The following is a 23,914-nucleotide window of genomic DNA, read 5'->3' as shown; positions in this document are numbered from 1 at the left end:
GGGAGACGTTATAAGATTTCAGGGATTCATAATATAATTTCACGGAGATATTATAACATTTCAGGGAGTCAAAAAAAAAAAAAAAAAAAAAAAAAAAAAAAAAAAAAAAAAAAAAAAAAAAAAAAAAAAACTTTTCAGGGAGATATTATAAGATTTCAGGAAGTTATTATGTAATTTCAGGGAGACGTTATTAGATTTCAGGGAGGTGGAATAAGATTTCAGGGAGGTGGAATAAGATTTCAGGAAGTTATTATGTAATTTCAGGGAGATGTTATAAGATTTCAGGAAGTTATTATGTAATTTCAGGGAAATGTTATAAGGTTTCAGGGAGATGTTATAATATTTCAGGGAGGTGGAATAAGATTTCAGGGAGGTTGAATAAGATTTCAGGAAGTTATTATGTAATTTCAGGGAGATATTATAAGATTTCAGGAAGTTATTATGTTATTTCAGGGAGATGTTATAAGGTTTCAGGGAGATGTTATAAGATTTCAGGGAGGTGGAATAAGATTTCAGGGAGGTGGAATAAGATTTCAGGAAGTTATTATGTAATTTCAGGGAGATGTTATAAGATTTCAGGAATTTATTATGTAATTTCAGGGAGATGTTATAAGGTTTCAGGGAGATGTTATAAGATTTCAGGGAGGTGGAATAAGATTTCAGGGAGGTGGAATAAGATTTCAGGGAGGTGGAATAAGATTTCAGGGAGGTGGAATAGGATTTCAGGGAGGTGGAATAAGATTTCAGGAAGTTATTATGTAATTTCAGGGAGGTGTTATAAGGTTTCAGGGAGATGTTATAAGGTTTCAGGGAGATGTTATAAGATTTCAGGGAGGTGGAATAAGATTTCAGGGAGGTGGAATAAGATTTCAGGGAGGTGGAATAAGGTTTCAGGGAGGTGGAATAGGATTTCAGGGAGGTGGAATAAGATTTCAGGAAATTATTATGTAATTTCAGGGAGGTGTTATAAGGTTTCAGGGAGATGTTATAAGGTTTCAGGGAGATGTTATAAGATTTCAGGGAGGTGGAATAAGATTTCAGGGAGGTGGAATAACATTTCAGGGAGATGTTATAAGGTTTCAGGGAGATGTTATGTAATTTCAAGGAGATGTTATAAGATTTCAGGATGTTATAATATCATTTCAGGGAGATGTCCTAAGATTTCAGGAAGTAATTATGTCAATTCAGGGAGATATTATAAGATTTCAGGATGTTATTATATCATTTTAGGGAGATGTTCTAAGATTTCAGGAAGTTATTATGTTATTTCAGGGAGGTGTTATAAGGTTTCAGGGAGATGTTATAAGGTTTCAGGGAGTTTTTATGATGTTTCAGGGAGGTGTTATAAGGTTTCAGGGAGATGTTATAAGATTTCAGGGAGATGTTATAAGATTTCAGGGAGGTGGAATAAGATTTCAGGGAGGTGGAATAAGATTTCAGGGAGATGGAATAACATTTCAGGGAGATGTTATAAGGTTTCAGGGAGATGTTATGTAATTTCAAGGAGATGTTATAAGATTTCAGGATGTTATAATATCATTTCAGGGAGATGTCCTAAGATTTCAGGAAGTAATTATGTAAATTCAGGGAGATGTTCTAAGATTTCTTATGTAATTTCAGGAAACTATTGAGTCATAATATCATTTCAGGGAGATATTATAAGATTTCAGGGAGTCATAATATCATTTCAGGGAGATGTTTTAAGATTTCAGGGAGTCATAATATCATTTCAGGGAGATATAAGATTTTAGGGAGTTATTATAAGATTTCAGAAAGATATTATTATAATATTAAGATTTCAGGAAGACATGATAAGATTTCAGAGAGTCATTATATTATTTCAGGGAGATGTTATAAGATTTCAGAAATTTATTATGTTACATCACTGAGATTAAAGATAAGGAAAAGAAAGATTTCAGGGTGATGAAATGAAATTTCAGGGCGATAGGATCATTTTATATTCATAAGATATTGTAGTTATTTTAATTTTACCTGTCATCCCGTCATAATTATGATACATACAAATTTTGATTGAAAAAAAAAAAAAAAAAAAAAAAAAAAAATAACAAAAATAAGAAAAAAAAAAAAAAACAAATAAGTTTGGTGCGGTTGTAAAATGGATTGCAACGCCATCTGTGATGTGTATGTGTAAACTCAGGTTCATATGAAATAATGCACTATGAAATAAATCCAAAAGCGGGTGTAGAGTGCGTAAGAGGGATCCTAAACAATTCTTCAGAAATTGGTTCAGGATGCTTAGAGGATAAACATACTTAAAATCCCCGCGTCTAGGGGGGGCGTCGGAGTGCGGGGAGGGTAAAGCTCCCATATTTTAGTTTTAGAAATCAGCTACAGCCGGGACGGAGGGGGCTAATGAGGAACCGCTAAATTCTAAAACATTAGGCCCAGCCCAGACAGCGGAATAATCCTCGCGCGGTCTCGGGCATTTTGTCTGTCACTGTGTATCCAGAAAGATCTGAGCGCCATCTATGTAACATGACGGTCATCTTCATCGCGAAAAGTATTTGTGATAGAGGTGCCAGAAAGATCTTAGCGCCATCTATGTAACCTGGCGGTTATCTTCCTCGCGAAATATTATTGTGATAAAATGTTATTCATATGAATGTTAATAATATTGAATTAAATCACCTAAAAAAATCAATACAAAATTTTAAAAAATAAATAAAATGTACAAAAATGAAAAGTCACTCGTTAGGATTTGAACGTTCAAACCTGACAAAATTCTACTTCGACCACGAACGCTGATAACGTGTTACATAAAATTATATTTTATATTTTTAAAAACCTTTTATTCCAAAAACTGCGATATTTCTGAAGAATTATAGATCTCCTAAATGTTAATCAGATAAAAAGTATCCTATAAGTTGCTCCACTACTTATTCTATGCATATACCAAATTTCAGTGCATTCTATCCGGTAGTTTTTACGTGACAGCGTAACATACAGACGGAGGACAGACAGACAGACAGACAGACGGAAAAAGAAATTATAAATGCAGATTCGATATCAGTATCCGTTGCTAAACATCCCCCATTTGTTCTTTTTTAAATATATTCAATGTACAGAATTGACCTCTCTACAGATTTATTATAAGTATATAGATATAGATAGATAAGACAAGACAAAAAAAAAAAAAAAAAAAAAAAAAAAAAAAAAAAAAAAAAAAAACGTAAAAATGTTTAAATTAATTTCCGAAAATGTTATAATCAGTGCACTACTTTTCCAACGGCTCTTTGACACCAATTAATTCTATCAAGCAGTTCTAATAATATTAAATAATAAATAGATACATTCAGTTTGTCGATACTAATTACTTCTATCTCTACATTCGATATTGGAACATCTCGTTCCGTAGAGGGTGGGCTTTAATAAAACGACAACAGCAACAACTGTGTTTTTCCAGCGTCACATAATTTATTCAGTTCAATATCTTATCCTATGACTTAAGACAACATCACATATGGTGGAGCGGGCGGCGCTCACAGCGCCATCTTGCGGCCCTCGATGGAGATCTCGACGGCGCGGCGCGACCCGCTCTTCATGCGCTTCTGGTCCATGAAGCGCTTCATCTGCTTCTCGTAGCGCGTCATCTTCTTCTTGCTCGTCTGTAACACACGCGCGCTGTAGTGCGGCTCGGTAGAGAGTAGCTCAGTGCGCAGGCGCAGCGAGCACACTCACCCGCGACATGTCGACCTCGCACGTGGACTTGGGCCGGTACACGTAGTCCTTGTTGGACGGCAGAGGCACGCGCGCGCGCGCCACCCAGCCCGGCTCGCCCGGCCGCGCCACCCTGCGGACACACGGTTGTAGTCACCACTGGCGCCGCCACCACACAGCACACTCGCGACACTCACTTGTCGGGGTCGGGCGGCTCGTTGCGCGCGCGCTTGCTGGGCCCGGGCTCGTCGCGGCGCCGGCCGCCCGCCATGGCCTCGTCCCGCGCCTGGCGCTCCTCCCGCGTCATGGCTGCAACAGACGACGTGACGTCACCGAGCGCTCGCGCGACCTCACCTCGCCGCGCGGCGCCGACTCACCCTTGAAGTCGGTGGACAGGTTGAATATGGGGCGCGCCCACTCCGATATGAGCCGGCCGGCTCGCTCGCGGTTCGACTTGGTCTCCTTGGGGTGCTTGTACAGGTACATGACGGCCTTGCCGATGCCCGATTGCTTCAGCAGCGACTTGTCGATCGACGGAAACTGCGAAAAGTACGAAGAGCGACGGGAGAGTGAGCGTCGTCGAAAGAGAGAAAGAGAGAGAGAGATAGAGACGAAGAGAGAGGGAGACTCACGTCCATGAGCAGCTTGAGGATGCTCTCGCGGATGAGCAGGCAGGGCAGCGCGCGGTTCGGCATGGGCGCGAGCCAGTCGCACAGCACGTTGAGCACGTTGTGCTCGAGGAAGGCGAGCTGCAGGTCCTTCTTGATGAGCTGCGACATGGCCGACTTGAGCATGGACACCTTCTTGACGGCGGGCTGGTTGCGCTTGTTGAGGTCGCGGTCCTCCTCGGCGGCGTGGCGCATCTGCTGCAGCAGGTGCGCGATGAGGTCGTCGTTGTCGTTGATGATGCCGATGTCGCGGCGCCGGCGCCGGCCGCGCCGCTCGTCCCGCTTGCGCGCCAGCATCAGCTCGAAGTCCGACATGCCGGCCGCCATCTCCGCGCCCACCGAGTCGGGCGCCAGCTCCTCGTCCGACGAGTCGGGGTCGGCCACGGGCGCGGCGGCCGCCTCGGGCTCGGCGCCGGGCGCGGGCGAGCCGCCGGCCTCGTCGTCCGACGCCAGGCGCACGGCTCGCTTCTTCTTGGCGCGGCGCGACGGCGAGCCCGAGCCCGAGCGCGAGCTGGAGCGCGAGCGCGACCTGCGGACGAGACGTCGTAGCGGTTACACCGTCGTTCTCGCGTATATTACGCCGAACGCCGGCGGGATTCTGACGCACCTGGAGCGCGATTTGGCGGAGCCGGAGCGGGAACGCGACCGCGACCCGGACTTGGAGCGCGAGCGGGACTTGGAGCGGGAACGAGACTTGGAGCGGGATCTCGAACGCGACCGAGACTTTGATTTTGAGCGCGAGCGTGACCTCGATTTGGAGCGGGAGCCGGAACGAGACCGCGACCGAGACTTGCGCGAACCGGAACCGGACCTCGAGCGACTTCTTTTTCTCGCTGAAAAGAAAAAATATATGCGATTAAAATGGATACGATCCTACGACATTGACAGATAACAAAGACGGCTCACCTTTCTCGGCGGATTTAGATCGCGAGCGCGAGCGAGATTTCGACTTGGAGTGACGGGAGCGGGACCGCGACCGCGATCGGGACGACCGCTTCTCTGCAAGTCACAACCACGTCAGTACTCGACGACGACGACGAGCGGGCGTGTCGAATATCCTTCTCGTTGCACAATTATTTTTCACAGAATAGGATTTCAGCGAGACTCACCAGCCGGAGACTTGGAGCGTGCGCGGTCCCCATCGGCGGCGCGGGCGGGCGATGCCGGCGAGCGCGGGGAGCGCGGCGAGGCGCGGGCGCCGGGCGACGCGCTCTTGGACTTGGAGCGCGCCGGCGAGCCGCTGGCCGAGCGCGAGCGCGCGCGCGACTTACTTCTAGATCTAGATCTGGACCTGGATCGAGCTCGGGAGCCGCTGCGAGACCTAGATCCGCTTTTAGAACGGGACCTGCGAACGAGAGCCATCGAAAGACGACATTCGGTTACTGAACGATACAGAAAGAGAGAGGTTTGAGACGTTTTATAAATAGAGTAGCGGCGCTTACCGACTCCGCGACTTGGACTTGTGCGGGGTGCCGCTGCGGGAGCGCGAGCGGCTGACGGAGCGCGAGCGCGGCGCCGACCCGCTGCGGGAGCGGGAGCGCGAGCGCGACTTGCTCCGCGAGCGGGACTTGCTGCGCGACCGAGACTTGCTGCGGGAGCGCGACTTACTGCGCGACCGCGACTTGCTGCGGGATCGGGAACGAGAAGTCGACTTGGAGCGCGAGCGAGAGTCGCGCGGCGACGGCGGCGAGCCGTCGTGGGACATCTTCGAGCCCGCCTGCAACCGCACACCACGCGTCATACATTAAGACACGAACGTTGAGCACACACAGACGACTTCGTTGAACAGTGTAATACTTACAGAGCCGCTGCGGGAGCGCGACCGCCTGCCACCTGCAACATGCACAACTCCAAAAAATATTGAAATCTTTCGCATAATAACCAATCATCATTGTTTTTATTTTTGTTTGTGTCTTTTTGTTATTAATTTCTGATTTTGTGTGCTCTGCACGCCTTTAATTGGTATGCATATAAGAACTACATACTGAATATCATATTATATCTTACAAAGTTGTATATCGTCGCTTAGGTAACAATACCGCGTAAGTCGAAAATTGGTCATATGACGTTTTATACTTCATTGGATAGATTTTGTCAGCGCGCATCGAATGATGTTAGATTTTTTTTTAAATTGTCCAATCTTGAACGAATTTAATATCTACCTATTTATGTATTCAGTACACATGTCAGAAGTATTTCAAAGATAATAATCAGTTTTTTATCTCTCCTGGAAACATGTCAAATTTAACTTGCGCGGTATTGTTACCTAAGCGATGATATGTATACTGTTGGAGTGTCTATAAATAAATAAATAAATAAACTCCAACAATATAACAAGGATTAACTCAATTTGATCTATCTCATCACAAACATCCAGGTAAGGCATCAACACACAGGCAACAATAAATGTTCAATTAATAAATACATAAATAGAGATGAGAGTCATCCATAAACATCATGGAATAATAAAAGTTAATTTTTATTTCTTCTAACTTATATGTGAAGCCACATTAGTGAGCTGAAGTGCATTAGTAAACTATAAACACTCCAGCAACAAGTAAGTAGAGACAGTAGGTGACTTGGAGGAAGTGTGAGCAGAACCAGTGACGCTCACATCCAGCGCACTCCTCACTTAAGGCGCAATCACCTCTCTTAGTCACAGCTCTATCTTGTGAGTGTGACCATCATTATTGTCATTACAAGCCAAAAGCATGTCAATAAACCTGCTCAGCTCACTTGTTGAAAGGAACCACTGTACTTTAATAAATAGTATAGAATTATGAGAAATGTACAAAACAACATGATGTAAGCCTCTGTCAAGCTCTTCACATTATCATTATGCCTTATAAAGTAAGTAAGAAGTTATAACTAACTGATTTTAATTTATAGTGGCCTGTTGAGGGTAGTGGAAATTAAAGATACTATATGCTTTATCTCATTTGATAATTTCATTGGTGTGCTGTGCACATGTTATAGATCAATTTGCACTCATACACACAACATTTTTTTATGTACCTACAATTATCAAACCAGTAATGTTAAAACTACAGAATACTTCAGGGATCATAATATAGTTACAAGTTCTACGATATTTGTACTCCTGCTGTACATAAAAACTATCTGTAGTACGAGCGAGCAGTGCTTCATTTTACTTAATGCAATTATTATCAGAGAATAACTATCTTATTTTTGTAACATTGAGGTTAGTAAAACAAAATGCAATCCCTTACCTGTATCCACGTCCATTGTCGTTACTAATGAGGTAGTTCGAACACAATATTGTGTTCTAATTAGTTAATTTAAATACATAAATAATATCTATTTATCCCAGAACACAAACAAAATAGGTTCACAACAGCGATTGCGAAAATTCTAACAACTTCTTCTGAATTTTGAGTTTGACAGACAACAACGACAGACAGACTCTTTTAATCGTTTTAGTTCAACTCGATGGACTAGTCAATACCTACAAAAACTCTTTTTTCTCTCTGGTAAGATACTTGCTTACTAAAATATAAGACTATCGAATCGACTAGATCGTGACTGTATCCAATGTATTGCGTGTAGTGGCAAACAGATATAAATTTTTGTATTGTCTCTCGGAAGATAACGCAAATATCAGGAAATATATACCTACGGTTACCTACGGTATTAGGATATATCAGGAAAGGAAAATTATTTGTTTACAAATTTATATAATGGTACTTAGGCTTTTGGGTTAGTGTACTACCTACTTTATCTTGTATGAAATATATTTTTTGGTTTATTTCGGCTCGCGCGACTTGGTACTGTTTTACGTCCTAAATCACATCTCGACTATGATCATTTTATTGTTTAATAGCGTCAACGTTCAGATAACGTCAGAACCATTGTGAATTCTGACAGAAGTTGTCAAAACTGTGCAAGCAGTGAAGCACCAGTCAGCTGTGCTTTTGTAAATCAAAATACTGCGACAATAACATGTAATAAGTGTATTTCCAATACTCTGGATTAAAGCACCATGGATGAAGAAAACAAGCTACCGCTGAAGCGGGTGGAGTTTTCACTGTCAAAGTTCAATGAAGTGGCTATCCCACATCATTTAGATCTACTGCGACAACACAAAGCTAATATTATCAAGGTGAGTTCACATCGTGCTCTATTTCTATACCCTTTGTTTAGCTGAAGTAGTAAAAGATGTAGGAGGTTGGTAAAGATGCGATATTGCTATTTGTAATCGAACTGCGTCGTTACGAAATCGTGTACGTTCGAGCTTTTAGAAAAATATTTTATTATGTAAAAATAAATTGGCTACGGTTTGAGTTTCCACAATGCGCAAAATGTTCCTACATGAAACGCAATCTTTTGTAGCAAGTTAGAAACAAAAGTGGACTGACAAAACAGTAACTAGATAAAGAGTATTAGCTAAACAGTTTCATTAAGTGTTTTGATCAGCTTAGTGAATCTAATAAAAAAACCCTTCTTTGATTTGACCTCCGTCAACATTGAGCAGGTTCGACACTAGGTAGGTACATGATTATTTAGACAAAAACATGCTGTAAAGTGATTTAGCTGATGAATTTGAATTCTATGATTGGACAACTCACACACGGTCATTTGATTCCAAACTAAGCAGAGCTTGTACTATGGTAACCAAATAACTGATAAACATACTTATATACTTCAAAATACATACTTATATAGATACATTAACATCCAGGCTCAGAACAAATACTCGTGCTCATCACACAAAGATTTGTCTCGGGTGGGATTCGAACCCACCATACGCGGCGCTCCGGTTGTTGCGGCGAGGTGACCGCTTAAACCACTGCGCCAAACGTGCAGTTTAACTAACTAAGCTATGTTCAACGGGATATTGTGGGGCAGTGGTGCAGATGCAGTTTACTTGTATAGGTATCATAGATATAGGCGGGGTGGGACTTGGGACACTGTGGCCATACTGAAGGAGTCGGTAGAGGCCACAGTGAGTCGGGTAGGTCCTGAACATTTCAGTATTCTCTGAACACGCAGATTCATTCTTGATTGGTAACAGGGTATTCCAAAAGTATACAAACATAGATATGCTTTATTATTTCTCATCTACATTGCAATTTCTGACTCTGTCCTATCGGAACCGGTGTCGAGTGCAAGTTTCTCACGGTGTTCATATTGGGTGGGTGCAGTACGAGGAGTGCGGCGAGCTGGCGCGCGCCCGTACGGAGCAGCGGCACGCGCGGCGCGTGGCGGCGCAACTGCGCGCGCTGCTGCTGGAGCTGGAGGCGCTGCGGAGGCAGGTGCGCGAGCAGGACCGCGCGCGCTTCGACTCGCTCACGCAGCGCTCGCGCGACACCACGCTGCGGGCCATCGTCGACTACCTCGGTACGTGCCCGCCCGCCGGCCCTCGCCCCTCGCCGAGCGCAGCGGCTCACTGAGCGGTGTGTGTCGTTGTAGGTTTGATAGAGAGCAGCTGTCGCGCGCTCGTGTACGCGCCGCCCGGCCGCCCGCCGCGCCTCGGTGAGCTCCGCGCATGTTTCGTGCAGTAACCGTGTCCGAGTGACTTTGTGTGCTTCTAATCCGGCGCTATCGTCCCGCCATCACCGTCATCTTTTCGAACCGACGCTTTCGCTCCGTCGGTTCGACTCGCATGCTCGCCGACGTGCACGCGCTCGGTTTACGGTCGAACGATCTCTCGACAGGAACGTCCCCGCTGGCGATCGAGCGGAACGCCCGGGAGGCGCCGGCGGCGGCGGCCAGCGCCGCGTCCACCGACTCGGTCGGCGTGGTGGCGCACGTGGACCCCGACGCCGGGCCATTCGCCGACGCGGATCAGATCCAGCTGCGAGTGGACGACCAGGTGAGTGCGGGCGGCCCGGGCGAGCGGCGCGGCTCCCGGGCGCTGACCGAGCGACTGTGCAGGAGCTGGCGCTGCGGGAGCGCGAGGCGCTGCTGCGCGGCTGGAGCGAGCTGCAGGCCGAGGTGCGCGCGCTGCACGACGTGTGGCAGCACGCGCAGGCGGCGGCGCTGGCGCAGCGCGAGCAGGTGGCGGCCGCCGCCGGCAGCGTGGACGCGGCGGCCGACAACGTGGGCGCCGCGCGCGGACACCTGGCCTCGGCCGAGAGGTGAGTGCGGGAGGGAGGGCGGGCGCGGGAGGGGCCCCGCTGACGTGTCTCGTGTGTGCAGGCTGCGGGCGGGCGCGTACGGCGTGGGCGGGGCGTGCGTGGGCGCGCTGGTGGGCGGCCCGGTGGGGCTGTGCGTGGGCGCCAAGGCGGGCGCGCTGGCGGCGGCGGCCGGCTCGCTGCTGGGCTACGTGGGCGCCAAGGTGCTGGGTCGCAAGCGGCTCGCGGACGCCGCGCCCGCCGAGGCCCGGCCCGCCGACGACGAGCTCAAGGACAAGGAGCAATAACGTCAGCCCTGCGTGTGCCTGTAGAGCGCGCGCATCCCTTTCCCCTGCGGCGCGCCGTCGTCGAGTGGCCGGCGCGTCGGCTCCCTGACCTCTCGTTGTGACGAATCTTAAGTGTGAGACACGCTCACGGTACAGTTTATTAATACTCACGTACCTGTCACTTCTCATTTTTTTGTCGCTCGCGTGAGCCTCCACTTCTAGTCTCGAAAGAAGGCTACACGGTTATTGTAAATAGAATGGACGATATGGTCGATCAACGCCTATACTGTATAAAAGCATAAAAATGTTTTTATTTTAAACATTTTATTTATTTCGACATGTGGGTTATGCATGTTTGTAATTTAATCCACTACTACTAATACTGCTGCAGCTAATGTATATTGTATCTATTCCATAAACAGTGACTGTCTTACTAATAAACGTTATGGGAGCTCTGATTAGTAATACTCTGCGTCGCCTTTTTCACTAAAATACTTGGTATTAATATTTACAAAACACCGTAAAACTACCTATAATGTAAGAATATAATAATAACTCATGTTCAAGTACATAATAATTGATGTAAGTAGTTAGGTATAGGTACATTATGATTAGTGACGCTACGCTGTGATATAATGTAGTTGTGTGTAGAGGAGCTGTGGAGATGAGCGGCGGCTCGCTGCAACGCTTATAGCTTACTGCTATAGCATTCGATATTTAGGGACACATGTATGTACATTGTACATACTGCCTAACCTAACCATTCAATTATATATATGTATTTTCTCTACTAATACACTATATTTTATGGATTTTTGGTTCAACTGACTCCGCACAACTGACGCCTCGTTTCAATAACTTATTCAACAAAAAATAAGCCTCAGTTTTCACCGAGACGGCTCACGGCAGAGACTAGCAGTGGCGCAGTAAGCGTATACATCCTACCAAAGTAGCTAAATAAGTTCAGAAAGGACGCGCGTCCGCGGTGGTGGCGCGAGCAGTCAGCCGGCCACGCGCGCCCCTCCACCGCGACACCGGTACTATTCTATCCGTCGCCAACGACCGATGCCGTCTTGAGTATGAATTTAGCCTTAGAATAGTGTAACGAAATGCTGTATAGTACACAAATAAAACCAAGCTATTCCCGACCCTGATAAGTAAATTAGTATGATTTTTTACATATTCCTGTTTATAATATACATTTAATGTTTTGTTGTAAGTACATATCATAGTAATGCGATACTGTTGTTTACCAAGGAATAAAAATACAGTTGATTTAATAATTTGTTGTTTTATTTTTACACGCTTACTCCTAGGATAGGAGCAGTGATAGCCGCAGGTGCAGTGATAGTCGCAGGTTCGGGTCTATCCCACTAGTCCCGTTGAGTTGTCCCGTGACGGGACAACTGGCACTATTTTGTCCCAGTTGTCCCGTGGCGAGACAAGTGACACTGTTTTGGTGCCAGTTGTCCCGTTGCAGAAAAATCACGGGACTGATGGGACAGACGGAAGGGTCAAAACAACTGGTTCCATTGTTGTTGTGTGACAACAGGTACTTGGTACTTTGGTTAGATAGCAGATGATGAATTGTACGCTGCTCTATGTAAACTTTAAATTCACAAGAAGTTTTTTTTTACCATTTGGGCTTTTCACTTTATAATTAAATTGACAAGAGTGTCTATATCTACGACCTTCCATACCATAAATGTAAAATGCTTATCCGAAATTCCCTACTTGAAAAAACAATATAAGGAAACTAAAAATATATTGTTAACAGTTGAAAATGTTTTGAGCAGCTCAAACACTCAAGACAATTCAATATGTACCTAATGTAATTTCAACTTATCCACTAGAAATTAAGTAAAAATGTACTACAACACAGCGTATAACGTCTGCTATCTAACCAAAGTACCAAGTACCTGTTGTCACACAACAACTCAATGGAACCAGTTGTTTTGACCCTTCCGTCTGTCCCATTAGTCCCGTGATTTTTCTGCAACGGGACAACTGGCACCAAAACAGTGTCACTTGTCCCGCCACGGGACAACTGGGACAAAATAGTGCCAGTTGTCCCGTCACGGGACAACTCAACGGGACTAGTGGGATAGACCCGCAGGTTCGAATCCGAGGCAACACACCAATGACTTTTCGAAGTTATGTGTGTATTAGAAATAATTATCACATGCTCCAACGGTGAAGGAAAACATCGTGAGGAAACCTTGCATGCCTAAAATTTGTTTAATACATTTATTGAGGGCATGCAAAGTCCCCAACCCGCACTTGGCCAGCGTGATGGACTCAAGGCCTAACCCCTCCCTCATTACGGGAGGAGACCCTTGCCCTGCAGTGGGACAGTAATGGGTTACATTTATTTTATTTATTTACTCCTAGGATAAGGCCTTGGTCCACATAAAAAAAAAAAAAAAAGTACTAAGTTGTGGTATCAATGACGTTTTGTTTCCCGCCAATTTAAATTTTACCTACTTTGTTTTCACTTGGTAAAACATTGTGTATTGTAAGTTTTTAATTTGGGGACGTCGAGAATACGTTATTTGCGCTAAAATTGTATTATGGTTCAAGTGTCTTTTAAGAAAGTGTTAAGTGAGAATATGAAAGTTTACGATATTGTGCAGTTCTTCTGATAGAAGAGTGGCGTGTATATTATTAATTATTAAAGGTGAAAATGCAAGCAAGGTTGAGCGGCAGAGCAAACAACGTTATTGCAATGGTAAGTTACACAAGCTTAAAATGTCACCTTTATAAACATTCAACCAAACTAAAACGAAAGTTAGTTTTGAAAGTGGACGATGTTGCAAGTAGAAACTACTATAAAATTAATTAGAACAAAAGGTGGTTTCGTCAACTTCTATTCTTGGTACCCATTATGTTATACCACGATGTTAGTATTTACGATTGTCAAAAATAGATTATCGTAAGGCCAAGATAGAGTAGTGCCACCGCCAAGACGAGCCAAACCAAGCGCAAGGGTATTACTTACCGCTTTCTCATATTTTAGAACCTTCATAACTCGGGTTTCAAATTATACCAGATAAACATAATTTCTGGAATATGATGTCAGTAGTACACATAAAAACCCTACAAAGTTTCAATTGCATAATTAATACCAACTTTAGATTTTATTGATATCTAAAATACCCCGATTTTGTACCTGATTTACTCACTCACTGATGATCACCAACATTGTAAGTTGTCTGTTGGAGACAACACAGTATACATAATCAGTAAAGCATGATCGAGGATATGACACACCACAGTCGACGACGGAGCTACGCAATAGTAGCGTGTAGTAGTATAAGCAGTGTATAAAAGAAACGCATGTCATACAGCAGTCAGTTTATTGTGAGTGTGGGACCATAGAGTGTCGGTCTGGCGATAGTCGATACTACAAAGCGGAGCTACACTCCGGATACGTCCTAGTCCGCTGGAGCATTCCCGAGAGCTATCGCGTTCGGCGGTTCACTTGTGCAGGCCTGCGCGCTTCGCCTCCAGCTCGTAGATGAGCAGCCGCCACATCTTCACCACGAACACCTCCGCCTCCTCGTCTAGAACCTGCGAGCGAACAACGTTACGTCACGAGCTCATATCACGTCCTACGCTACCCATATAATTCCGCTTAGATTTTAATTTTATTATTCGATCGAGGATCGTCCTCACTATTACGAGTAAATAAAATATCGAGGTGTTAGTTCGGTAAAGCAGAGCGGTAATGTGATCAATTATAGTAGTAGTAACCATCTGCACGTCGTCGAGTATGCCCTGCGGCGCCGAGCCGCACACCACCTTGCTGCAGATGAAGTCCACGAGCGTGGGCTCGGGCTCGCCGATGTACTCGATGATCTTCTTGTTGATCCACGGACGGATCTTCTTCTCCATCAGCGGCGCATCGATCTGTGCCAACGACAACATCGTCACTAAAGCGATTCACGGCTACGCTAAGATCGTACGGCTCCTTTGACAGTCAAACTTCTTATAAGTAAATTCTATCACAGATGTGAAAGTTCATAAAAATAAATAACTCAAAGAGCGTATCGTGCGTATGGGAGGGTACCTGTGCGGTGTCTAGTTTGTACTGGAAGAGCTGCTCCTTCTGCGTGGGGATCTTGTCGATGAGGCTCTTGATGTGCTTGCGCTTCTCCTCGGCGCTGCGAGCCTCCTTGTCGGCGGCCGCGGCCCCCGCGCCGCCCGCCGCCGCGCCCGACGGGGTCGTCGGCGCCGCCGGCGGGGCCGCGCCGCCCTTCTTGCTCTTGTCCTTCTTCTCTTTACCTGCAAAGAGTCGCGGGGGTTCAGTCGGCCGCCCCGCCTCGAGCCGCCGGGGCGGGGCGGAGCGGCCGGGCGCAGTACCGTGGTGGTGGTGGTGCGGCGGGTCGGGCGGCGCCTCGTCGGGCGCCGTGGCGTCGGCCGGGCTGGGCGCCAGCTTGTGCTGCGCGCGGAAGCTGATGCTGATGGACGACGTGGAGGCGCGGCGCGGCGCGGGCGCGGGCGGCGCGTCGCGCTCGTGGCGGTGGTGGTGGTGCTTGTGGTGGCGCGGCGGCGTGGCGGCGGGCGGCGGCGGCGTGGTGGACGCGCCGGGCGGCGACGCGCCCGAGCTGTCCGAGTCGATCGGCTCGGCCTCGTCGGGCAGCTGGCGCTCGGCCGCCGCCAGCAGGTAGCGCTCGCGCTCGCGGGCCGCGCGCTCGCGGGCCTGCGGGACAGCGGGGGCGTTAGGCGGGGGCGGGCGCGGGCGCGGCGGCGCGGCGGGCGCGGGCGCGGGGCTCACCTCGCGGCGCGCCTCCTCGCGCTGGCGCGCGCGCTGCAGCTCGCGCTCGCGCTGCTGCTCCAGCTGCAGGCTGACGTCGATGAGCAGGCGCGGCCGGTACTGCTCCTCCAGCTCGCGGCGCGCGCGCTCGTAGGCGGCGGCGGCGGCGGGGTCGGCGGCGCCGGGGCCGCGCAGGAAGGAGTCGCGCAGCGCGTCCAGCTCGTGCTGCTCGCGGCCGCGCTCGCGGGCGTCCGCCTCCGCCTCGCGCACGCGCAGGCCGAGGCGGCGCTGCAGCTCCTTGCCCTTGTAGTACTTGTGGTCGTCGCGCTCGTCGTCGTAGTCCTCGAGGAACTCCTTGAGGCGCTTCGCCTCGCGCTCGCGCTCCTCCTCGCGGCAGCGCTCCCGCTCGCGTTCCTTCTCGTAGTCCTTGGCCTTGCGTCGCTCGCGGCTCTCCCAGTTGCGCAGGCGCTCCTGGTAGGCGGCCTCCTTCTCGCGCGCCTGCAAGGACCGGCGACAGATGAGCACTGATGAGCACCGTCGAGCACCCGCTCCCCCGCGACCTCCGCGCGACGAGAGCGCGTCACTCACCTTCTTCTCGAGCCGCTTCTTCTCCCGCGCCTCCTCCTCGAGCTCCTTCTCGCGACGCGCGTCGAGCTCGCTGCGGCTGCGGCCCCGCGACCGCTCCCGCTCGCGCTCTCTCTCTCGCTCGCGTTCCCGCGACCTCTCTCTGTCCCTCTCGCGCTCACGTTCTCGCTCACTGCAAATATAAGAATAGTTTTACGCTGAACGATTACCCAAATCGTCGACAGCAAACAACGAATTATAAAATTTACTAAACTGACAGATCGGGGTTGAAATCAACACAGTCATTTGGTACAAAAATTTTAATTGACTATGTAGCAAATAATGTATTGTATTAACTATTCAGCGAATTGCAATAAAATCTAAAACTTGTATTGTTACCTGGACCGCACACGTAGTTGTCTTTCGATTTCGTATCTCGTACGTATGTAGGGATGTAGAGTCAACATCGCACATTTACAGCAGACAATTTAACTAAACTAAACGAACGTTAAACTGAGGTACTTTACTGTAAAAATAGCACCAAAACACTTGATTTAACTATTACGATTTAAAAACTACATCGATTCCATAATATATCCATATTAATAAAACAACCCACATTACTTTTTAACGAAAAAAAAATGTATAATATGTAGTGTGATCTCGACGCACCGTATGTACGGTTGTAAGAAACATAACGCACAGAAAGTATGAATAGAGGCTTGTTATCGCACTCCCGCGCGCCGATAACCGTTAACTAACTCCACACAAAGTAATAATACACTCGTAACTTTGACACGCAAACACACTCGCAGCTAACACTTGCTACATCGATGTTACTGTATATTGTAATGATACTCATGATGACAGAACATCCAACACATTGATGCACGCAAAACATTTTTTAAATTGTTCAGTGGTTGTGGTTGAGGTCTGCGTCTATCGGGTCCTGACATTCAATTCTAGTTCAGAACTTTACACATCAATTTTATTCTAGTACCGTCTCCCTGTTGCGAATAAAATATTTTAAATGTCAAGTGTGTGTTGTTACTCGGGACACCTGGGACGCCATACAGTTGATATTGATAAGTTTATGAACAACTATAGGTTAAGATCATTCAACTCACCGCTCTCGTTCTCGCTCCCGCTCACGCTCACGTATTTCTCGTTCCCGCTCACGCTCGCGCTGTTCCCTGCGTGTACGTATAACATGTTAACAAAATGTTGAAAGTGCCGCAACGTCAAGCGAACCATTACGCGATGACAACACATGATGTAACATTAAGCGCACAGATCAACACAATATTTCCTTTAATAGGAGAAAACTAAACGATGGCAGTGGTCGGGGTCATCAAAAACTGTGTTAATAGTTAAATAAATATGCAATTCACCTTTCTCGTTCTCTCTCCCGCTCGCGCTCTCGTTCTCTGTCCCGCTCCCTCTCCTCGCGTTCTCGTTCCCGCTCTTTGTCGCGCTCCTCGCGACGATCCTTGCCTCTGTAACCGAGCCGCCGCGTCATCGATACACTCTAGGTTCGTTACGCTGTAACGGTTGGATCGGCGGACGGTACCTGGACGTGCTCCGCCGCCGGCGCTCCTTGTCGCGCTCGCGGTCCTTGTCGTCGCGGCGCTCGCGCTCCTTGTCGTCGCGGCGCTCCTTGTCCCGCGAGGCGGCGCGCTCGCGGTCGCGGTCGCGCTCGCGCTCTTTGTCGGGCCGCTCCTTGTCGTCCTTGTCCCGCTTGCGCCGCACCACCACGTCGGCCTCCTCCTGCGTCAAACGTGGCGGTGAGCGGCGCGCGCCCCCCGCACGCGGCCCGGCGCGCCCGCTCTCGCCGTGCACTCGCCGCCGTCCGATCGAGCGTTTCCGACGGTCGAGTGACACGTTAAAAGCCCCTCGAGAGATGACTACGCGCACGTCGATGGGACTATATATTTGTTATTCGTCTACGGGGAGGCGAGTGCGGCGAGTGCGAGCGCGGGTGCGGCGCGCGCGGTGGGAGCGCACTACCGGTACGTGCCGTCGTGCGGATCTCCGCCGAGTACGCACACCAATGTTTTATGAAAGAAATAGTCGACGACGCGTCCGCCCTCACGCGCTCTGTCGTCCGCCGCGTCGCGTCGCGGTACGACGTGTGGTCGCGGGGAGTGGCGGGGCGGGGCGGGCGGGAGCGGGGAGGAGCGGGACGGGCGAGCGTGTGAGCGTGGACGCGCCGTCGGTGGTTAAGTCAATCAAGCAGATATTTCATACGATTGACGGTGGAGGGGCGCGCTACCACGTACACGTACACACGAGTCTAGTACGAGCGGTAACTGCAGCCGCCGGCGCCGCGCTGCCATCCGCATCTGAAAATCGCCACCTACTCACCACGCGCCACTACATCTCACTACACCATCACAACACCACGCTTCACCACACGCATCACCGCACATCATCACACGTCACCACACATCATCACACGACTCCACGCATCATCACACACGACGCGCACGCACTACTCGACCGCTGTAGCGAGCCTCACACGTAAACGATTGACTCTCACCCGTGTGTCAACTTAGTTTACTTTTTAAACTCTGCTTTTACAACTGATTTTACAATTTTATTTTAATAATTTTGTATAATAGTTACATCTATGTTATTTATCAACATTGCGTTATCTAGGCACAATAACATTGAACACTGCATATTTGACGTTTACTCTAGCGAGAAACAAAGGCATTTTGGATTTTTTTATGTTGAGTGTGATCTACAACAGGCAGCTCACTACAGAGTGTCGTAGCGAACGACCAGTCAGAAACTCACAGGCATCTCTGTGGAGGAGTAGTCTCACGTGGTCCCTCCTCCCGGTTACTTACTGACTGCGTGCGGAGCGGAGCGGTGCGGTGCGGCGCGGGGCGAGGCGGCGCGGCGCGATGCGAAGCTCCCTCGACGCGGCGACTCATTTATTACATCGCGACCCGGACACCACACACGCGCTACACCCAACATACGTACAACGTATACTCTACATCAACAAAGTACCACTTGACACTATCACCTGGATAGGCAACACCGCAAGTACCAACGGTCAGAGCTCATATCTCTAAATGTATTCCAATAAATATGACATTGATAATACGAGTGTGTGTTGTTCGGCGCGGGTCGCTCGTCCACAACTCACGAATGTGAAGTCGCGACCGGCGGTCGTCGTCGCGGAGGGCGGGTCGCGCTCCGCTCGGACGGGGCCCGCAGCTTACATACAACCTTACAATGTTACCATCATACAAAAACCCAGTGCAACGGAGACCGCGCGCATCCACGGCGGAGGACTCCGGCGAACTCGCGGCACCGCACTCTACCGGATACATCAGATATACTTGATACATGAGTGATCGCGCGCAACTGAACGAGCCGACTGACGGAGTGTCCGAGTGCGTGCCGCCGAGTTCGCTCGACGGTCAATGCGAGGAGGCCCGCGCTCGACAATGCAAACTCATTATAGACACCGTCAGGAGACAGTACACGTTCGCGAAGGTAATAGACGTCGAGACGAGTCCTGACGCGGTACGACATGCATGCAACCGTCGACAGTGCGACTACTGCGATCCACATGTAACAAACGGGGACAGACCGACCACTCCTTACTGTACAGAGATCCAGACACGTTATTTAGGTAACATTATAACTTGCATTGAAATAGTATAAGATCACATGACTCGAGTTTGACATATTATGTATTTTTATATATATGTCAGTTTTGAAGGCGTTAAGTAGAATTTGAAATTATCGACATTAGCCTCTATGTTCATAATACATAAGTTGGTGTATTGTGAGTACCGTCTGTTCGTACGTTCACTCTGTACAGATAAATTACAAGAAAAGAAGAGAAGGACGATTATGCCTATACAAGGGCTGACGGTGCAGCGGTGGTCAGTCGCACGTGACTCTAATTAGATTTAGATGGGTGTGTGTGTGTTTGTGTCTATGTGTGTGTGTGTGTGTGTGTTTGTGTCTATGTGTGTGTGTTTGTGTCTATGTGTGTGTGTTTGTGTCTATGTGTGTGTGTGTGTTTGTGTCTATGTGTGTGTGTGTGTGTGTGTTTGTGTCTATGTGTATGTGTGTGTGTTTGTGTCTATGTGTATGTGTGTGTGTTTGTGTCTATGTGTGTGTGTGTGTGTGTGTTTGTGTCTGTGTGTGTGTTTGTGTCTGTGTGTGTGTTTGTGTCTATGTGTGTGTGTGTTTGTGTCTATGTGTGTGTGTGTGTGTGTGTGTGTTTGTGTCTATGTGTGTGTGTGTGTGTGTGTGTGTGTTTGTGTCTATGTGTGTGTGTGTGTGTGTGTTTGTGTCTGTGTGTGTGTTTGTGTCTGTGTGTGTGTTTGTGTCTATGTGTGTGTGTGTTTGTGTCTATGTGTGTGTGTGTGTGTGTGTGTGTACACAACAACGACTCACCGTGAGCGGCGCGCGGCGACAGCGGGCAGCACCTAGCGCGCGACGCGACCAGACGTCACACGTCAGACGTCAGTGAACAACAACAATCAGTATCAGCAACGCTTTATTACGTACAACACCGCTACTCGCTACGTCTTCGCACCCGTACGACGCACTGACTCTCCCCCGTCCTATATCACGGGTCGATCGTGGCATTCCACTTAATTGTACTTTTAAAACGATCATAAAAAATTATATGTTCAAAAGAACGATGGATTTTTGAGCACGTTCGATGCCCGAATATAAAACCTCGACAGAAATGATCATATCACATATAATAATGCATAAAGATCACTATTGTATTGATATAAAATAAAAGTGAAATTTAAGTTAAAATAACAATTCAACCATAATTAGGTCTCAGTTAAATATCGAGTGTAATAAAGCGATGCTTGAACGAACCGATCCACATAAAACCCTACAAAAAATATAACTAGGATGTCTGCGTTCGGCTCCCTGGCGAGATTAATCAGTGGTATGTATGCAGGCGGGCCGCGAGGGAGGGGTGGGGGAGGACGGTGAGGCCTCACCTTCATGCTCTCGCGGAACTTGCCGATCTCGCGATGGATCACGTCGCGCTTCTCCTCCGAGATGTCCGCCTCCTCCAGCACGCGCGCCGTCTTCGATATCGCCTCCTCTGTGAGCGCAACGCGAGTCCGTCAGTATTAGCAGTATTATTGGCACGCGCCTAGTGGTCACTAGTAGCCGCACTGCCGAGCGCACCGACCTTTCTGCAGCATCTCGTAGTTGTTGATGTCGTCCTGGTAGTCGCGCATGATCTGCGCCAGGCGGCGCTCGGCGTTGTCGTCCATCGCCCGCTGGCGCGCGTCCAGGTACGAGCTCTCGCCCTCGGTGCCCGGCGCGCCCTCCTCCTGCCCCAGGCGGGACCGCTGCTCCGCTGTAACGAGTGAGCGAGTTACGTAGTACAGTATAGCACGAACGTGATGCCTTCTTCGTAAACTCGTTTCGGTTACGTGATCCGCGATACTCACTCTTATATGTATCGACGAGTGCTTGCATTTTTCCATCTGTCCGCGCCAACAGTTGTTTGTCCGCGACGGGTCTGTTATTGAGTAGCCTCACGCATCGCAAGGCGGCCTCCGGGCTCGCGAATTCGCTGAAACCGAACGTGGAGACGCGCTTCCACGAGAGCACTGGACCGCACGCGCTCAATAACGAACGGATCATAGCGTCCGGGGCGCGAGACGAAATATTTCCTGAAAACAATCACGTTTTGTTAAAATCGAGCAAGGATATGGATGTACATGTGCGAGCTTGTGCACCGTCAATGTCGTCACTATCGTCATATCGTTAACACTGTTCGTCGCAGAAAGGAAAGGGTGCTCACCAATAAAAACTGTGACCGGTGGACCTTCAGAATCTTTGCCTCCGTTTGTATTCCTAGTAGGTGGGCGCGCTATGACGGCCTTGCCCTGCGCGGCGGGAGCGGGCAGCAGCGCGCCACGCGCCGCGCCGCCCACCGCGCCCGCGCTCGCGCCGTAAGCGCCCACCATCACCTGCACACACATAAAATACTCTTATAAATATAAACTCTTACCAATTGCCCTATTTAATTTGCTCTAGTAGGGTAGTCTAGGTTGATAGAGCAACTATCAGACTTTTCGACCTTAACCAAGTGGTGAACTACCTGTATGGTATAAACCTTACGACCGATAAGTAATTTACAATTTTTTGAAAATATATTGCCGATGAGTAGCTTTGCAATACTTGTTGGTTAGAATTTTAGAATTCTTAGCATAAATAATCTATTTTTATATAATTGACTCATCTTGAGTCAAATTGCTGAACTAAACAGATGGTATATAGAAGTAAGACCAAGAGGAATATTTTTAAGCTGTCCTCTGATTAACAATGTTCCACTATAAACAATTGTCTCACAACTAGATAGGTACACAGGCATGTGTTGTTGGAACCTGAAAATAATTATATTAGAAGTTATTTAAATATTTCCCTTGAATCTATAACAGTATCTGTTATAATGTTTGCAAGGGTAACACATCACAGTTACCAATCTGTGACATGTGTTAAGAACACATAATAATTCATGATGGAAAGATGAATGATTAGATGAGATGTTAAATACCTACTAAGCTACATACATAAATCAAAGATATAAATACTATTGATATGTTATGAGTGAATGTGACACACATAAATCAAACAAGAGTCTAATAATAAATGAATTGAACATAAAACTTACAAGCATACCAGTCATTCACACAGTCATATTGACATCAATACAACTATGCATACTACATATGAGTTTCAATCAGAACATACTCGGTGCTCACAAAGCTGTTATAAAATCTATCCACTCTGTATATATATCCACTATGTAAAGGGATTTTTCCGAATGGATAATATTATGAGTGCAACTAGACTGCTGAGCCCAGAGTTTGTTTACATGCATGTTTGGTTATAGCAGCATCATTATTATGTATCTATAAATAATATAATGGCTTGAGAATTATCTATAAACAAATTTTTACATCCTTTTAAATAGTGGAATAAATAGACGATTCAGATAATATGCAAACTAATAACAAATAAAACAGTTGACAGTGCCTATCATTGTAAAAAAAAAATATCCAACAGAAACCTTGATAAAAAATAATACAACTTACAAGATGGATGTAGCTAGACTGAGGTAGCAGTTATGTAGTTAATAGAGATACTTGAGTAACTACACTTGTTTTTATCTAGTTGCATTTACTGTTTTACTACAATCAGTTATAAGTGTTATAACTAACAGATTGAACTGTCTGGGTAGACATACTAATAAACATACTACATCATTAATAAACACAACATTAATAGGTAATCTTGACAACATGAGCAAGTCGGGACAATGGCCACCAGTAATGCAAGAGCCAAGGGACAAGTCGTAAGTGTTGAGCGAGTACGCAGTAGACATCGAGTCACTCGGGCGAGCAGCACCTGTGGAGGACTGGCTGTGAGGCTGAGAGCTGTGAGGTTAGAGCCATCAAACTTACGTGTGTTGGCATCGGCATGGTGACCACACCCGGCGCGATCCCATACGGCACGAGCGGCGGCCGAGGCGGGAACGACATCTTACCGCTGTACACCGCGCTCACAGCTGCCACTGGTGCGCTCCGACGCCAGCTCCTCGACAACGACCACTGCCACTTCCACCGGTGACGCGTACATGCGCAACCACTACTTCACACACTTCAACACTAATATACTTTGCATTTAATATACTACCAACTGTACTAACTACGATCTCACTATTAACAAACTACGGTATCACTGTTTAACAGAATATATTTGTTACAACATCATTTACAACATGGTCTATTTGTCAAATTGTCATTTTTATTCAGCCATATTGTTTTTTACAACTGACATTGAGTTGAGTTTGACGTCAATTCGATTGACCAC

General features: G+C 47.5%; 3 protein-coding genes across 6 annotated transcripts; 1 reads left to right on the top strand and 2 right to left on the bottom strand.

Annotated features, from left to right (window-relative positions):
• Positions 1-3,411: 3,411 nt before the first annotated feature.
• On the bottom strand, positions 3,412-7,795 carry LOC142984078 (uncharacterized). The gene is made up of 11 exons (XM_076131389.1): positions 7,577-7,795; positions 6,148-6,179; positions 5,789-6,063; positions 5,456-5,691; positions 5,253-5,345; positions 4,954-5,179; positions 4,311-4,875; positions 4,056-4,218; positions 3,876-3,987; positions 3,700-3,811; positions 3,412-3,626 (listed from the first exon to the last, which is right to left on the bottom strand). The coding sequence occupies exons 1-11, from the start codon at positions 7,590-7,592 to the stop codon at positions 3,501-3,503; spliced, it is 1,956 nt and encodes a 651-aa protein (XP_075987504.1). The 5' UTR covers positions 7,593-7,795; the 3' UTR covers positions 3,412-3,500.
• A 407-nt stretch (positions 7,796-8,202) lies between these two features.
• On the top strand, positions 8,203-11,990 carry Syx17 (syntaxin 17). 3 transcript variants are annotated; one of them, XM_076131392.1, is made up of 6 exons: positions 8,205-8,466; positions 9,509-9,704; positions 9,777-9,839; positions 10,022-10,179; positions 10,242-10,444; positions 10,506-11,990. In XM_076131392.1, the coding sequence occupies exons 1-6, from the start codon at positions 8,347-8,349 to the stop codon at positions 10,726-10,728; spliced, it is 963 nt and encodes a 320-aa protein (XP_075987507.1). In that variant the 5' UTR covers positions 8,205-8,346; the 3' UTR covers positions 10,729-11,990. The 3 variants fall into 3 exon arrangements, with proteins under 3 accessions (XP_075987505.1, XP_075987507.1, XP_075987506.1); XM_076131390.1 differs by having other exon boundaries at positions 8,203-8,466; positions 10,022-10,444; XM_076131391.1 differs by lacking the exon at positions 9,777-9,839 and having other exon boundaries at positions 8,206-8,466; positions 10,022-10,444.
• A 2,059-nt stretch (positions 11,991-14,049) lies between these two features.
• On the bottom strand, positions 14,050-23,856 carry LOC142984261 (RNA-binding protein 25). Of its 2 annotated transcripts, none has more exons than XM_076131734.1 (14): positions 23,506-23,852; positions 21,840-22,008; positions 21,484-21,708; positions 21,219-21,389; positions 21,022-21,128; positions 17,598-17,794; positions 17,419-17,523; positions 17,155-17,220; positions 16,052-16,220; positions 15,485-15,961; positions 15,070-15,409; positions 14,777-14,991; positions 14,461-14,616; positions 14,050-14,277 (listed from the first exon to the last, which is right to left on the bottom strand). In XM_076131734.1, the coding sequence occupies exons 1-14, from the start codon at positions 23,581-23,583 to the stop codon at positions 14,185-14,187; spliced, it is 2,568 nt and encodes an 855-aa protein (XP_075987849.1). In that variant the 5' UTR covers positions 23,584-23,852; the 3' UTR covers positions 14,050-14,184. The 2 variants fall into 2 exon arrangements, with proteins under 2 accessions (XP_075987849.1, XP_075987850.1); XM_076131735.1 differs by lacking the exon at positions 14,050-14,277 and adding an exon at positions 18,275-18,369 and having other exon boundaries at positions 14,481-14,616; positions 23,506-23,856.
• Positions 23,857-23,914: the final 58 nt, after the last annotated feature.

This window comes from Anticarsia gemmatalis, chromosome 26, assembly GCF_050436995.1.
Source record: "Anticarsia gemmatalis isolate Benzon Research Colony breed Stoneville strain chromosome 26, ilAntGemm2 primary, whole genome shotgun sequence".
Taxonomy (NCBI): Eukaryota; Metazoa; Arthropoda; class Insecta; order Lepidoptera; family Erebidae; genus Anticarsia; species Anticarsia gemmatalis.
This window is presented reverse-complemented; position numbering and strand designations above follow the sequence as displayed.